At 40.6% G+C, this 17,103-nt stretch overlaps 1 protein-coding gene across 1 annotated transcript in view; it reads left to right on the top strand.

The window, feature by feature from the left end:
* Window positions 1-5,878: 5,878 nt before the first annotated feature.
* USP40 (ubiquitin specific peptidase 40) overlaps window positions 5,879-17,103 on the top strand; it is a 76,228-nt gene continuing 65,003 nt past the window's right edge. Inside the window, exons 1-6 of the mRNA XM_044913454.1 lie at window positions 5,879-5,974; window positions 6,643-6,860; window positions 9,381-9,448; window positions 10,767-10,880; window positions 13,454-13,618; window positions 15,254-15,400. Of these exons, the coding sequence (XP_044769389.1) occupies window positions 6,662-6,860; window positions 9,381-9,448; window positions 10,767-10,880; window positions 13,454-13,618; window positions 15,254-15,400 (693 nt within the window). The 5' untranslated portion in view covers window positions 5,879-5,974; window positions 6,643-6,661. The remainder of the gene's footprint in view (window positions 5,975-6,642; window positions 6,861-9,380; window positions 9,449-10,766; window positions 10,881-13,453; window positions 13,619-15,253; window positions 15,401-17,103) is intronic.

Raw genomic sequence — 17,103 nt, 5'->3', positions numbered from 1 at the left:
AGAAAGGGGAACCCTCATACACTGTTGGTGGGAATGCAAGCTGGTGCGACCACTCTGGAAAACAGTATGGAGGTTCCTCAAAAAGTTGAAAATAGAGCTACCATACGATCCAGCAATTGCACTACTGGGTATTTACCCCAAAGATACAAATGGAGGGATCCAAAGGGGTACATGCACCCTGATGTTTATAGCAGCAATGTCCACAATAGCCAAATTGTGGAAAGAGCCAAGATATCCATCAACAGATGAATGGATAAAGAAGATGTGAGATATATATATATATATATATATATATATATATATATATATATATATACACACAGTGGAATATTATGCAGCCATCAAAAGGAATGAGATCTTGCCATTTGCAATGACGTGGATGGAACTGGAGGGTGTTATGCTGAGCGAAATATGTCAAACAGAGAAAGACATGTATCATATGATCTCACTGATATGAGGAATTCTTAATCTCAGGAAACAAACTGAGGGTTGCTAGAGTGGTGGGGGGTGGGAGGGATGGGGTGGCTGGGTGATAGACACTGGGGAGGGTTATGTGCTATGGTGAGCGCTGTGAATTGTGCAAGACTGTTGAATCACAGATCTGTATCTCTGAAACAAATAATGCAATATATGTTAAGAAAAAAAAAAGAAGATAGCAGGAGGGGAAGATTGAAGGGGGGGAAATCGGAGGGGGAGACGAACCATGAGAGATGATGGACTCTGAAAAACAAACTGAGGGTTCTAGAGGGGAGGGGCATGGGAGGATGGGTTAGCCTGGTGATGGGTATTAAAGAGGGCACGTTCTGCATGGAGCACTGGGTGTTATGCACAAACAATGAATCATGGAACACTACATCAAAAACTAATGATGTAATGTATGGTGATTAACATAACAATAAAAATTTTTTAAAAAAGAACTCATAGTGACAAAAATAGTGGTTATGGTAAGCATGAGTATTGGGGTAAAGGGGATATTTTTTAAAAAGTAGAATGGTGATTGCCAGGGTTGGGGGTAGGGGGTCATGGTTAATTATTATTTAACGGGTATAGAGTTTCAGTTTTGCAAGGTGAAAGACTTCTGGAGATGGATAGGGATTATAGTTGCACAAAATACATTATATTTGATTTAAAAATAATTTAAAAATTTTTTGATTTAGTGTGGTAAAATGTATGTTGCATAAGATTAACATTTTAACTGTTTTTAAGTGTTCAATCCAGTGACATTAAGTACATTCACATTGTGCAACCCATTAAACATTAACTCTCCATTCCCCCTTCCCCCTAGTCCCTGGAAACCAACATTCTATTTTATGTCTCTATCAATTTGCCTAATCTAGGTACCTTATATAAGTGGATCATACAGTATTTGTCCTTTTGTGTCCATTTGATAGCATGTATCAGCATTTTAAAGGCTGAATAATATTCCTTTACAAGCTGAAGGTTGATGCTTAACCCACTGAGCCACCCAGTAGCCTGATCCTGAATTTTAATCAGGAGAAAATTAGATCCTGATGAGTATTGCCTGCTGAGTTTCTCCCCATTACTCGGAAGTGGTGGTTTAGTAAACTGCATCCACATCTCTCAGGGATTAAATCTTCCTGCATCACTGGATTTGTCCTGCTTAACTTTTATACAAGTTACACACGCAAGGAAAGAATATCACTCTAATGACATGTCATATTTTTAGTTTTTATCTCTTGCTCTTCTCTACTCACTTTGCCCTCCTGAAGCCTTGTGTCCCAGTTAGGAATTTTATTCAGCTTTGAACGCCAGAGACACCACCACACAGTAACTTAAATGAAGGCATACTTTTTCTCTTGCAGAAAAGAAATCAAGAGGTAAATACTCAAGGACTGATAGGACAGCTTTATAATGTCATCAGCAATCTAGATTCCTTTTGTCTTTATGGAGTGATCTGCATCCTCATGCTTTTAGTGGCTGCCAGAGCCCTAGCCATCATGTCTACATCTCTAGGGTAAGAGAAGGAGGGGTAAGGGCAAAACAACTAGAGTCTCTTTTCAAAGAATTTTCCTGGAAGCCCCAAAGAATGGCTTCTGCTATTATAACACCTCACAGGATTGTTGTGGACACTTAATTAGTTAAATTCATATTGTGAAACTGAATAAAGAAAACCTCATTTAAAAGGAGTTGGTTGGGCTGCCTGGGTTGCATAGTCGGTTAACTGTCAGACTCTTGGTTTCAGCTCTGGTCATGATTTTAGGGTCCTGAGATGGTGCCCCAACTCAGGCTCCATGTTGAGCACGGAGTTGGCTTTGGATTCTCTCTTGTTCTCCCTTTACCCCTCCTGCTCATGCTCTATCTTTCTCAAATAAGTAAATCTTTTTTAAAAATAAAATAAAATAAAATGCAGTCGGTTGGCCAGAAGGGGGAGCTCTCCCACCCTACCCCACGTCTGCAATTGCAGACCCCAACAGGAAGAGACAGTACCTTGCATTCCCAACAGGAAGATGCCTATGCTTTACTACCCGCAGGAGGAGGAAGGATTGTCTCCTCGCCCAGCAACAGCCCAGCCAATGAGGGGCTGCCACAACTCAGCCAATGAAAAACCACGGCACTTAGAACCTCCAGTTTATTCTAGTGGACTTTTTGTTTATAACAGCCCCATCCAACAACCCCCTTCCCCCTATGAAAGCATCATTCTTCTCTTTTGTTCTCTGAACTTGCCTATGGTTTTGCCATAGCTTCCATGTCTGGAATAGAATATAATTTTCTGCTATTCCCAAATAAACCTATTTTTGCTAGTAAAATAACTGAGAGTTTTTATCTTTAAGGTTAACAGTATATAGACACACTTCCTGCCTGGCATGCCCACGGCGCTATGTAAGGGTTAGCTATCATTATTACTCATTGGCTAGAACTGTGTCACGTGACCACTCAGAGAGGGAAATCGTGCCCCCTATAAAATTGGGGTCTGTTAGTAAAGAAGAAAGAGAGAAGCATATTGAACAGGCTGGTAGCAGTGCTCCCACAACCTCTGTCTTATTCTTTGTAATATCCCCAGTGCCAGACACGGGAGAAGGGCTCATCAATATTGCAAAAAGAAAGAAGAAGGGAAGGAAGAAGAGAAAGAAGGAGGGAGAGAGGATGACCAAGCCAGCAAGCAGGTGACTGGCTTTAGAGAGGCAAGGTAGAATCAGTGATTAAGAGTGCAAGCCCTAGAGACAGATCCCGAGGACTCAAATCTTGGTTGGAGATTCTGTGTAACTTTGTAGGAATTACATACCTCCCAGAACCTCAGTCTCCTCATCTATAAAATGGGAATGATATCAGTTCCCACCATGAGGCATTGTTATGAGAATTAAATGAGATAGTGCTTAGAAACCATCTGCAATATAAATGCTCACAACTTTTTAAAAACATCGTTAACTTTTCTTGCGCAGCCCCTCACAAGGCTGAAAACCTGTGTGAAACCTTCATGAGCTCAGTGTCTGGTCAATAGTTTTATAGGTCCAACTCCAATTTTCTGGGGAGCAAATAAAGGACTTAAAATTTCACCATAAAGGGGCACCTGGGTGGCTCAGTCAGTTAAGCATCCAATCTTGATTTCAGCTCACGTCATGATCTCAGGGTCCTAGGATCAAGCCCAGGATTGGGCTCCCAGCTCCATAGGGAGTCTGCTTGAAAATTCTCTCCCTCTCCCTCTGCCCCTCCTCCCACTCACACATGCATGCTCTCTCTCTCTCTCTCTCAAGTAAATAAATACATCCTTTAAAAAATTCTAAAATTTCACCATAAACTACAAAGCCACATATTGGTGTTATTAATGATAACGCAACTCATATTTTTAGTGTTAACTGCTGTAGAGACGACAGGGCAGATAAAGGTATGATCCCTGACTTGGAGATACTGACAAAATGATCAGATGTGATTGCCAGATTCATGGGTTATAAGAGAGTTACACATAATCCTGAAGGCTTAATGAAAGAAAAGGTCAGATCTTGTTTAGAGATCTAGAAAACCTTTATGGATGAGTTAGAGTTTGAGATGGCTTTCATTGAAGGCAGTGAAGGGAGGATCTGGGAGGACAGATATCCCTCACAGAGAGGACAACATGAAACAGGTCACTGAAGCAGGAAGGCAGAGAGCACCCCTGGAAACACTTTAGCTAGGAAACAGGTGAGTGGTGAGAAATACAGAGTGAAGTGTGTTGGGACCACAGTGGACTAAGAATATCAAAATGAGGAGTTTCTACAGAAGACACTGGGAAAACACTGAGCTTCTTGGTAAAAAAAAGTGTGACCTCAAAGTGGATCTCGTAGTGAGTAACATGTAGGATGGTATGGATAAAATGGGAGTCCACTGAAAAGGCTGTTGGCCTAATGCAGGTGAGGCTCAGCGAGAGTCTGATGGGCAGAGAAGGAGCTGTAGAAATGAAAGAAGCATTGTCCAGGCAATACTTTGAGTCACACTTCATGGACAAAAAGATGAAATTTCAAAAACAGCTACAAGACTTTGATGCTGGATGAGGAGAAGGATGGTGGTTTTAACAGGCCATTCATTCATTCATTCATTCAACAAATATTTATTAAAAGCCTTTAATGAGCCAGGAACTGTTGAGGTGGCTGGGATACAGTTCTGCAGAACGGAGAGCCTGTGTCTTCCTGGAGCTAATCTTCTGGCATTCATTCTTGGTCAGGGAATGGAAGTTTGAGCAATATCTACTTTTAGGAAGAGGGGCATGAAGCACAGCAGGCAAGGGAGAAATATTCAAAGGGCAGGATAGAATGCCGCGGAGCATCATGAAAAGGAGGCTGCCAAGGTAGCCCAGTGATGACTGTTAACTGGGAACAGCCATTCCCACTGTGGTTTCCTAATCTAAACCTTAGCCTCCTAGCTGGTCCTCTGTCTCCAGTTCTTTCCCTGTCAACACTTCCTGAACAGCGCAGCCACACGAATCTCCCTAAAATGTTCCAAGTACAAATCCCTGAGGGTTCACTTTGACACCTGCCTTGCAATTTCATCGATCACTATAGCTGCTCTTAATCTCTTAAACCTTTTGCTGAAGTAAAAACGATGTTCTCCCTGTCTTGCTCATCCATTCTTGGATGGAAGCTGGATTAGACAGGGGAGAGACCAGTAGTAGAGCCTAAACAGGCCATTGAAATAGTCCACTAAAGGTGTCCAAGGGGGCGAGAGGAAATCTTTAAGGTTTTTATGTATTCCTGTGTATGCTACTTAGAGTTGGTGCAGACAAAATAAACACTGAAGATGTTGCACAGGTTACGTAGAACATTTCTCACTGGAGACACATTTGGGAAATGTCTTCGGAAGAGCGTGGCAAACTTGAAGCCCTACAGTTTCCAACGATCAGGTAACTTGTAAATTAACCACGCCGAGAGACTATTTTGGAACTGCATTGCCCATAAGGTCCCGCGCGGCGGCCCGGCGCTCCCGCGGGGCATCCTGGGAAACGTAGTCCGCGCGTTCCATAAATGGCCCACGCTCCAGCCCGCGGGGGAGTTGCCCACGCCAGTATGGCTGCGCCCAGTTGGGGCGCGTATGTTTGTTTCGAATGTGGGCCTGGGCCGGCTCGTGGGGCTGGGCTATAGGCAGTAAGTGGGGCTGGCAGCTGGGGTTCTCGGGGTGGGGACGTGGGAGGCGCAGCGAAGCTGTGGGCGGCACGCCTGAGGACTGCGAGGCGAGGGGCTTCCGCCGCGCTCTTCTGGCGTCGGGTCAGCGGTACGGGGCCCCGGGGACCCTCTGTTTTTTCGCGCCCCTGGGCCCCGTAGTGGCGTGGAGGGCTGGAGGCCCTGGCCTCGGCCACGGCGTGGGGGAGACCGAAATCCAGACCACGAACTTGAGGCCGGACTTTCAAGTTCCATTTTTTGGTGCTTTTTTCCCTGAGGAACGGGTTGGAAAGGAATATATTGCATTTCGGCGCTTCCTGTCTCTTAGGAACCGTGCTAGGCGCTTTGCATTTCTCATCTCCAAGTGACCCTCCTCCACACTCGAGGTGAGACCTTGAGCGGGTCCTGTAGGTCCCCACAGCTAATGTTGGCATCACTGGATACATGGTGGAGGGCCTTAGGTTGGTTTTAATGGCAGTCTTTTTTTCCCAGTGAACCTCCTTCTGGCTCTTTAGCTTTGGGACCATGTACTAAACTGCTGTAAAGATTAATTTGTTCCATTTAATTCCTTTGAGTGTCATAATCTGGTACAAGAAGTGTGAGAAGCTGAGATTTCAGGAAGTGGTTGATGGTCCCCAGGCCCTTGTCAGCGCTCAGAATCTAGGATTGGCTTTGCCACCCCAGCAAGAGATGAGGTGTAATGAGGGGTTTTCTTTCTTTTTTCACCATGCCTTTATTTAAAAGCAGCTATTATTTATTGTGAGCCAAGCACTGTGCACCAAGTGCCTTTCTTAAAAGTCTCTCATTTGGTTTAAATGACCCTGCATGGTAGTTGGTATCCCATTTTACATATAAGAACACAAGTTAGGTAACTTGCCTGAGGTCACCCAGGTACTGTGGAGCAAGGATGAGAAAATCCAGGTCTTGCAGTCTCCAAAACCCAAACTACTGGATAAACTTTCTAATAGGTAATCCCAAGTATAAGATTGGGAGATGTGTGGAAAATTTGTTTTAAAAATAAAAGCATTTGTATAACATGTCATTTTTTTTTAAGGGTAGGCTCTAGTTTCACAATGTTTGGGGATCTATTTGAAGAAGATTATTCCAGTGTGTCAAATTATCAGTATGGAAAAGAGAAGAAATTAAAGACCAAAGCTTTGGAGCCACCGGCTCCTAGAGAATTCACCAATTTAAGCGGAATTAGAAATCAGGGTGGAACCTGTTACCTCAATTCCCTTCTTCAGACTCTTCATTTCACACCTGAATTCAGAGGTATGCTTTTGATTAGTAATATGTACCCTTATCTTTACATGTAATCAATTAGGCAAAATTACAGATTATCTTAAAGGTGTATTCCCCAGTATGCGTTTATTGTTGCTAATGTAAGAAATGCTAATTTTCTCTGTAGGGAAATGTGAAGCTTAAATTAAATATATACTGTGCAAGCATAGTAATTTTTAGTAACAAAAAATAAGGCAATCGATTTCTTTTCTAATTCCTGTAATTTAAAATACAACATAAAGAATTTTGCCAGCCTTCGTTATTGTTATGCTATTTTTTTTTTTAGTTTTAAAATTTCTCTAAAGTAATAACACTCCAGCCAGAGTTACCCAGAACAATTCTGTCCTGCCTTTTGGAGTGGGGACGGGGTGTCACATTATTTATACAGTCCACAATCATTTATCTGCAATTCTGAAATCCAGAATGTTCCGACACCTGATCTGAACTGGTTTGGCATCAGAACCTGACCTGATATGAGGCTGTTTATAGTCTTAGTTATCTCACTGGGGTGGATATTCATACATTTATTACAGGAATATTAACTCCTTGATTAATGGATACTGTTTATCCCAAACCCTGCTGGGAATGTAATGTTTGTTAACATACTGTGACCCTTTCTTCATATTACCTTTCTAAAATCTGCAAAGTCCGAAGGCCCAAGATGTCAGATAAGGGACTATGTATAAGAAACAGAAACCCACTTGTATCAGCTCAATTAAAAGGGGGATTTACTGTAAGAATATAGGGGAATCTCCTTGAGACCACTACCGGAGGCCAGCCTGACCTCATTGGAGCCTTGATTTCTTGCCCCTGTTTTTCTCTCTGTTTGTCCCATTCCCATCTCTGCAAACTAGCTTCCTCCACAAGGGTCTTAGTCTCCTTGATCCCTTGATTTCAGTATGAACATTACCTTTACATGGCCCTGACTGGGGCCTTCAGCCACAAAGCTGCCTGACTGGCTCAGCTCTCCACAGTGTCTCCTTATACTGAGGACAGACAACTTGGCTCATCCTGTATCCAGTATCTCATCCGTCTTCCCATCACTACGAAATTTGGCAAATTTTTTGACATTTTCTGTTTGCTTCTAAGTTTAGAAAGACTTCCTGCCTCCAGAGATTTAGTAAATATTTACCATTATCCCCTCCCCAGGGCCATTCTAATGGATTGAGCTGCATGTGGAATTTCAGAATGGTGGCATTTGTCCTTGACGCATCCTCTCCGTAAAAATCTCTCCCTAACGTATTCAGTTATTCCATGTTAGAAATTTTCAACATACGTTTCAACAAATTACTAGGGAGAGTTAAATTTTTCCAAGTTTTAATATAGTTGAAGTAGCAAATTAGCCTTAAAAGAGACTGAGAAAGGTGATTGGTGGGCAAGCGGTCCAGGTTATACAGAGGGCCACTGAGCAAGGTTAGGGCTGAATGGAGAAGGCTACCGAGCAAGAGCCCAGGCCATCTTACTCTCAGCAAAGGAGATCGCTGGCCAAGCACGTGGGCTTGTATCTTAATGTGGGCTGTGCATTCCATATAAGGCTTCGTAGGAATCCTGATGCTTATTGAAGGGGAGATATAATTTAGAAGGGGTAAGAATTGGCAGAGTACTGGTGGGGAGAAGAATTCTGGAACTTTTTGGGATGGTATCTTGAGTAGGGCTGGATTGGGTTCCACTGTACTAGTCAGGGTGGCTGAGAGTACTGGGTAATAATTGTAAAAGTCCTTGTATGGTTTTATGCTTTAAGCTTTATGTTTGTAGTTCATTTCTTCTCAGTTCCTGCCAGGAGCTTAGGAGGAATATAACATTCATAACCAGGGCAGCAGGGTTTTCAGAGGGATACAGTACCCATCCCATCCCTTCTCTCCCTAGAGTAGATCAATGTTTCGTAGTAGGAGTTCACAGCTGGTTTGAATACAGACTTCCCGTAAGATTCTGATACGCCCTAGTGAGTGGCATGCGTAGACTTGGGAGTATAAAACAATTGTGGAGACTGGCCCTGGGTTACCAACTTATTGTTCCAGGTAAGGTCACTACCATCTGTTATTACCCTTAACACAGAAAAGACATTCTTATACCAAAAAAAGTAAAGGTGTTGAGAGTTAAAGGTGACCTTTCTCTCGAAAGGATGGTTGGAAGCCTCACATGTGGTTTGTGAATGAACACACATGACACTATTTCATATTGTATATTTCCCCATGTGGCTTTTGGGACCCACTGTCATAGGCAATAGGAAGCCATCAAAGATTTCTGATGTTACTGTTTTTACTTTTATAAGCATAGTTTTCCTTTTATAGATCTTCTGTACTGAAACCTTAGCATGCCACTTTATATTGAGTCGGTGGTTAAAAGTAATGTTATCAGGAAGTAAAATGGGTAGAGTAACAGTATAAATACTGCCACAGTCATGCTTCTGAATCTTTAACTGATTTTATTTACTGGAGGCTTTGGCATTCTAAAACAGTTTGTTAAAATGAAATAACATCATTTATATCTCTGATTCTACGTTTTATTTAGAAGCTTTATTTTCCCTTGGCCCAGAAGAGCTTGGTTCATTCGAGGATAAGGATAAACCTGATGCAAAGGTATTAAATCTATGATTTACAGGGTCTTTTTTTGGAGTATTAAAGAAATGTCTTTTAAGGAAGGAACTGAGTTCCTTATTCATAGAAATTCATAATTTGATTAATTACCAAATATTAATCTTTATTTTCAAGAAGTGACTTGGCCTATATGCGGGACTGAATGGAATCTTCTTTTCAAAAAAGAATTACTTCAAATATAGTGCTGGTACTGCTTTATAGACCTAGCTTGGTCAAGAAGGTATTTGCAACTGACCCACACTAGCCTACCAGGAAATCTACTTAATGCACAGATTTGTAACAGCAACTAAAAGTAGAGACTGGTGTTCTTTCAGTTTGATATTCTGGAAATAAGCTGAGTGAGGAATTGGTTTATTATAAGTACATATCTAATCTTCTTCCTGGCTTTAAATACCATTCAGAAGTTTATTGCTTTCAGGCTAAAATCTGCGTTTCTTAATAGGAGTCTTCTGTGGGGTGGGTGGGTGGCTCAGTCGGTTAAGCATCTGCCTTTGTCTCAGGTCATGATCCCAGGGTCCTGGGATCGAGCCCCACATCGGGCTCCCTGCTCAGTGGGGAGCCTGCTTCTCCCTCTGCCTGCCTGCCTGTCTGCCTACTTGTGATCTCTCTCTCTGTGTCAAATAAATAAATAAAATCTTTTTAAAAAAGTCTTCTGTAATCTGGCCCAGCTCTTCTCAAACCACCTGTGCTGCAAAGAGCCAATTTTTGTGTATTTCCTTTTCTTCCCAGTCTCTTGCAGATCATACTCTAATGTCAAATTGCCATAGAAGTGTCTAAAGTCTTATTCTTGCTTTATATATGAAAGTCCAGTCTGCCCACAAGGCTCTGAGCACCCTTCTCTGCCTGCCCTAACCCTCCCCACACCAGATAAAGCAGGAAGACCGTGAGGCAGGTGCATCCAGCTCTCTGAGGTTTCCAGACTCCACAGCAAGTGAGAGTCGTGACTGGAATTTTCCTCACAGGGAGTGTGTCTCTGAGAGGTTTCAGAGAAGGAGTGAACTAGCAGAGACTGAAATGGTTGGCAGCAATCAGTCGGGTGGTTTCTTAGGGCCTATGGGGGTGTTCGTATTGATCTGTACTGTGTCAAGGTAGAAAACTCCAGATAGCTAAAACTTTTTGGATTGAATTAGAATTTTAGAAGAAAAGTGAATCTTACTTCATCCTGTGTAGTAGTTTTAAACTTCCTCCAGATTGAACTGAATGAACTAGGAAAGAGGAGAAAACTAGTTGGCAGTTCTTTTAAAACACCCCAACTGATGTGAACAGATTTCATTTAGAAATGCATCTGCTTCTCGATCAGGTTCGGATCATACCTTTACAGTTACAACGGTTGTTTGCCCAGCTTCTGCTCTTAGACCAGGATGCAGCATCCACAGCAGACCTCACTGACAGCTTCGGGTGGACCAGCAATGAGGTACGAAGATCAGCTTCTCCAAGGAACAAAGTTACCAGCAATAAAGAGTAAACACTGGTTTAATAACATTATCTAACTTCCGTTAATTTTGTCTTAGGGTCTGAAGAAATAGTTTAAATATTTACTTCTCATGTTCAATAACTACAAGCCAGAGGTATATTTCTAGACACTTGCCCTGTGCAGGATTTTATGAATGGGTATGATTTGGCATGGGAGAGAGGGTTGTAGATAGAGGGAGAAGTAGAAGAGCTGGTTTTTACGATTTCTACCCTTTATATAGTCTAGTTGGGATACAACATCTACTACATGCAAATTACCATTTATATAACAAACTGCTAATCAGCTCAAAAAGCTGACTGGCAATAATTCTGTCTGCCTTTATGACGTGCTTTTGTGTTTGGGTCTGGGTATTCTCATTGGAACGCTCGCTTCAAGCAAAAGGGTAAAAACATTCTTGGCAGCTCTTTGCATTTTCCCTGTCCTGCTTTTCTCCAGACTCTCTTCATTTTCTTCCTGTATCTTCCTGTGTGTGGACGTTCTCTGATTTTCTGTTGGAGTTTCTAAAGAGTACTTCACTATATGCAAACACTGAACATGTCAACAGTGAGTAAAGGTGCTTGTTGTCAATATTGATGAGCTGCGATTTTTTTTTATGGACTACATGTATTCTTGAAAGAGAGAGGTGTGGGAGACTATCACAGAATTTAAAGAGGCAATGACCAGAATAATGTTATATTGCTTTCACAGTAAACTTTACAGTGTGGTCTTCTAATGAGGAACACTCCTAAACCAGACAAGGTCGAAGAGGTAGGGCTTAAGCTTTGAAGAAAATGGGGTATCACACAGTTAAATTTCTGGTGTAGGGCAGGTGCTTAGGGTTAATTCCTTGTTCCTTCCTTGTTTTAAAAATGGCTTCTCTGTTGAGATACAATTCACATGCCATAAGATTCACTCTTCAGGGTACAAGTCAGCATTTGTTCAGTATATTCACAGAGTTGTACAACCATCATAACAGTCAATTTAGAACATTTTCATCACCCCAGAAAGAAACCCCATACCCATTAGCAGTCACTCTCCCCCCCCCAGACCCTGGCAACCACTCACCACCTTTCTACCTTCCCAGATTTTCCTTTTTTGTGAATTTCACAGAAATAGAAATAGAATTATACGATATGAGATCTTTTTAAACTAGCTTTCTTTCACTTAAAATCATGTTTTCAAGATTCAAGCATGTTGTAGTATGAATCAGCACTCCATCCCTTTTTATTGCCAAGTAACATCCTGCTGGAGGGATAGGCCACATTTTTTTTAATCTCGTCATCAGCTGATGGATTTTCGGTTTTGATCATGAGCTTCCACTGAGTTGCTGATTTCATACTCTTAAAGCAGTGAAAACCTTATTTATTAATCTCTAAATAAAATCTCTCAGGAAACCTGCTAGGATTGGTAGAGAGGGACTCAGACACCTTTGCCAAACTTAGAATTGTTCAGAAACAGAGCTTGAAAACTTGCACAGGTTCCCTTCAGAGGCAGTGATACAGGAGAAATTTAGTCTAAGTCTTGTATGTTGAAAAACAAGAAAAAAGATCCTGAGGCCCACTTCTTGCTCCAGCTTTCATCCACTTTATCAGCTTCTTTTCACGTGACACTTTTCTTTAAAATTGTCTTCCCTCATGGTCTCTACTTCTGCACCTTTCATTTGTTCATGTACCTCCTTTCTGCCTTTCTTGTCAAAGTCACTCATGACATCCATGTGCCAAGTTCTAGGAGAGACTTCTGTGCTCTCAGCGGGCTCGCAGGGGCACTCACCACCCCTCCCCACCCCCCACCCCATCAAAGCACCAGCTCCCACTTGTTCCTTCTTTGTTTTAAAAATGGCCTCTCTGTTGAGATACAATTCACATGCCATGAGATTCACTCTTCAAGGTACAAGTCAGCACTTGTTCGTGACCTCATCTCCCAGTCCCCCCCGAACCCCCCACTGCTCTTCCTCCTCTGCTCCACTTCTGAGTGTTGGTGTCCCCCTTGGCTCTGGTTTATCAGTCGTTCTTAAGGCATTCAGTGTGTTCTCACACAGTCGCATGACTCGTGGTGGAGTGAAGCGAGTGCCATCAGAATTTTTCTCATCTCTGTGTTACTTGGTTTATATCTGTAAGGAGTAAATTCTGGTTCTTTTCAAATGCTGATAATTCAGATCCCCTGATGTAAGTGAGATGTTGCCAGCCCTGAGAGACTGCTCTGTGCCTGTTGTGTTCTTCACTCTTCTGCTTCTGTGGTGTGGACATGTGTGTGGTTTCCCACACGAATAAAAGCACTTTCCTGTTGCAAGTGAGTTGAGTTATATGTGCACCCTGAACACCACCTGTTCATATTCATTTTGGAGCGAAACTAAGAGCAGTGGTGATCTCTTAACCTGATCTCGGTTTGTTTAGCTTAGTCATCCTTAATATTTGATCAAGGCTTACCTTTGGATTTCTAGATAAATCTTGTGTTTTTTAACTAATACCATTTTAAAAATCTGTTTTTAAAAATCTGAAGCACAAAATTACATTTAAAAGTTACCTGTTTTATAGGAAATGAGGCAACATGATGTGCAGGAACTGAATCGAATTCTCTTTAGTGCTTTGGAAACTTCTTTAGTCGGGACCTCCGGCCATGACCTCATCAATCGTCTGTATCATGGAACCGTTGTTAACCAGGTTGTTTGTAAAGAGTGTAAGAATGTCAGTGAAAAGCAGGTGAATATGCAAGTGTGTTGTAGTAATAAGTTATATCATAAGTTATAACGCACATAATTAAATCTGTGATCTGTAATACCATGTGAGGAGCAAAGTGTTTATTACTAGAAATAACCTTATCAGGTTTTTTTTCTTTTACTCTAACTACACTTCAATCCTAAATTTATAATCCAGATTTCTTCATATAAACTGAAAGAAGCAAATGTCTTAAAGCATAGCTTTAATCTTTTATTCAGTTCTCTGATATTCAGAAAATAAATTTGGGGGATGTTTATAGGTAGAGGTCTGTGCCCTCATGAGAAAAGCCAGTATCATGGTTGGTGGGAGTATTGCAACAAAAGTTAATTAAAGAAGTAATAAAAATAGAGAATACTAAGGAATGTTTACATTGATAAACATCTATAATTAAATACTGGATTTCGTTTATTAATGTCCTTCAGAAAGTTCATTTGTACGTGTGTGAGGTTATGTTGTCCATTTAATCTCATTGGAAATTAGAAATCGGAAATTTACTGATGAAATAGAATAATCTCCGCATGCTCTATAAATCTTGTACAGCACATGATTGCATCACTGAACAGTTGTCCCTTAATGAAAATCTCCTTTTGTTATCGCAAGAGTTATAGAAAATTGCTGTGATTGACTATGGGTAAAAAATTAAATGCCATTTTCTAAATTTTGCACTAATTGCTTTTTTGGATACATAGATATATATATATTCTTTTTCTGCTTTTTATGAAAGACTTGGGAATAAAAAATACTTTTTGGTCCTTTTGCCTGTGCTACTAGAGAGTTTGGTCAGCCTAGTTTGGAAATATTAAGACGTTGTGTGTCTTTGGATTACCATGTGATTGACTTAACTATACTGTAATAATTCACAAAGAAATTTCAAGAAATAATGTATATGAAGGCACATAATTATCAACTTTAACTTTTCATACATACATATTATAAACTGTATGTGTTGCTTGTATTTAGATTTCCACCACGAACTAGTTAGAACTCATTATTTTACAGTCCCTGTAATAACCCTTTAGAGTAATGCTAGTGCACACACACACAAAACTGAATGGTTTAAACTTGTCAGATTTTAAGTGTTTATTACTATAAGTAAATTATAATTCAAATGTAGTTAGAGTCGATAGACTCCTGTTTGCAAAATGCTCTCCTCTTAATTTTTATAAAAATACCTTTTAATCCTGGCTCAAAACAATTTTTTTCTTACAACTTCCTTAGTATATCTTAAGCCAGCCCTAGCAGAAGAAGAGGAGGAAGTGGGGTTTACACTAGAGACTCCAGCCCTGCCCATGACTAAGACAGAACTGATAAGCACCACACACTTACCAGTTCAGATGTGTGTTCGGTGGTTTGTTTTAGTTCCTGCTAAAATAGGTTTGATTATAGCTACAACGAACTTAAGAAAATCCTGTTGTATTCTTAAGCCAAATTATAATTTGTTTTAGGGTAATTTTGTGTGATCAGTTTCACAGTATCTGATTGGGAGGTCTATACCTTCACACATACGGTGTTTTATGGAAAAGTTATCTGTTATTCCCAGTATATGTGGGAGTTGGTGATGTGTTCGTGAACCACTGTGGAATTGTTTTTTCAATATTATATTCATGTGTATTTCAGGAAGACTTCTTAGATCTAACAGTAGCAGTCAAAAATGTGTCAGGTTTGGAAGATGCCCTCTGGACCATGTATGTAGAAGAGGAAATGTTTGACTGTGACAACTTATACCACTGTGGGACTTGTGACAGGCTGGTTAAAGCTGCGAAGGTAAGACAGATACCTGCCTTCTCCCAGGGGCCCACTTAGTACTTGGTAGCATGAAGGTTTGCCAGGTGAAGTCCGCTTGTATGAGAAAGTCTGGAAGATACACATGAACCTCTTAATTGCAGCTAAGGATTGAAAAGACAGTTAACTTTCTACATATATCTGTATTTTAATTTTTTGCAATCAAGAATTTTTTTAAACTTTCAACCCAACAGGTCTCTCAACTTCTTCCTGTCCCAGGAAAAATTTATGTGTACTTCAGTGTTTCTTAAATGTGCCTTTTTTTAAAATAAACTCCCCTGTTCTGCTCTAGGAACAAGTAACCAAGTTGTTTGCAAACTTGGTTTTGCAAACTTGGTTTGCAAAAAAGTTGGTTTGCAACTTGGTTTGCTTTTTGCAAACTAACATAAGGAAGAAGGCAGTGGATTTTTATTTCTGCCAAGAAGCTCATTGAGCTTTCCTTTCTTTGCTTAGTACCGCGAAAACAGCTTCGTTTTCTGCACATGGAGTTACTTTACAATATTGATAGGTACACCCTCCCTGACCAGCAAGTCTAACACGCCCCTTCTGCCTCCCCCAGTGGGGATTCTCATCTTGCCGATTAAAGGGCCTGATAGGGTACCTGTGGGTTTCTTACTCAGGGATGAGAGGAAGGCAAGCCTTAGTAACTTAACTATTCCACTGCTGCTGGATGATGTGATGGGCTCTCCAGTCGGTGGTTAGTGGGCACCGGCTTGTAGAGCTCCCACAAAAGATGGGTCTTTGTAGTTACCTGTAACAGAGAGCACCGTTCCTAGAGCTGATAGTTACTGAATTTTCCAACAAACAGAATGAGGACTGATTCATAGAACATACCATATCGATTTAGATCCTGGAGGTTGTAGGGGAGAATGTTAAAAAAAACTCCATGCCTGTAGCTTTCACAATAGGATTGGAAACCAGGGTAATTTTACACTGTTTAATGTGTATTTCCATCCAACCTTTGCCTTTTTGTGACACGCAAATAGGTTTATCTTTCGCTTATCGATTTTGCATTTCACCTTTGGTGTTAAAACTGCAATCTAATAAATATAAAATTTAGAAGATGAAAAGTCTTGGAAGGATACTTAAATACATTCTTAATTTTGGTTGAACTTATTTGCACATTAGTAAAACAAGAACCTTTAGCTCAACGAAAGCAGTTCTTGGCATGTACTTTTTATGTTATTGGTTTACTTCTTTTTCAGTGGAAATTTTTTCATCTCAATACTTTTAAAATTGCATCCTAAATTTCCATTTGTTGTGCTACCTAAATTAATGTAGGTTTTCTTACTCTGAGCAGACTTTTCTCAGCTGTAGTATAGATGAGATACTTGGGTTTTTTAGATATATATATTTTTTAACATGTTGGACAATCTGCCATGTTACATTGCTGTTTTTTCACTTAACTTTTTTTTAACCCCCAATTTGTGGAATTGTTTTAAATTTCTTTTTAGGAATGTTAGATATTTATATGTAAGGATAATATTATAATTAAGGACAATTTTATAGATGGAAAGGATTTTTTTGCCACTCCATACCCAACATACCATTAGTGTTAAGAGGTTGGGAAGCTGATGACTTTTAAATAAAACGCAGCATCATCTAGCATTTTGTTTTAAAGCAAGGAAATAAAAAAAACCTTTTTTACCTGCTTTTAAGGACAGTCATTATAAAACCCCAATCAA

This window comes from Neomonachus schauinslandi, chromosome 3, assembly GCF_002201575.2.
Source record: "Neomonachus schauinslandi chromosome 3, ASM220157v2, whole genome shotgun sequence".
Classification (NCBI taxonomy): domain Eukaryota; kingdom Metazoa; phylum Chordata; class Mammalia; order Carnivora; family Phocidae; genus Neomonachus; species Neomonachus schauinslandi.
Note: the sequence above shows the minus strand (reverse complement) of the source record. Positions and strands in the feature narration are given on the sequence as shown.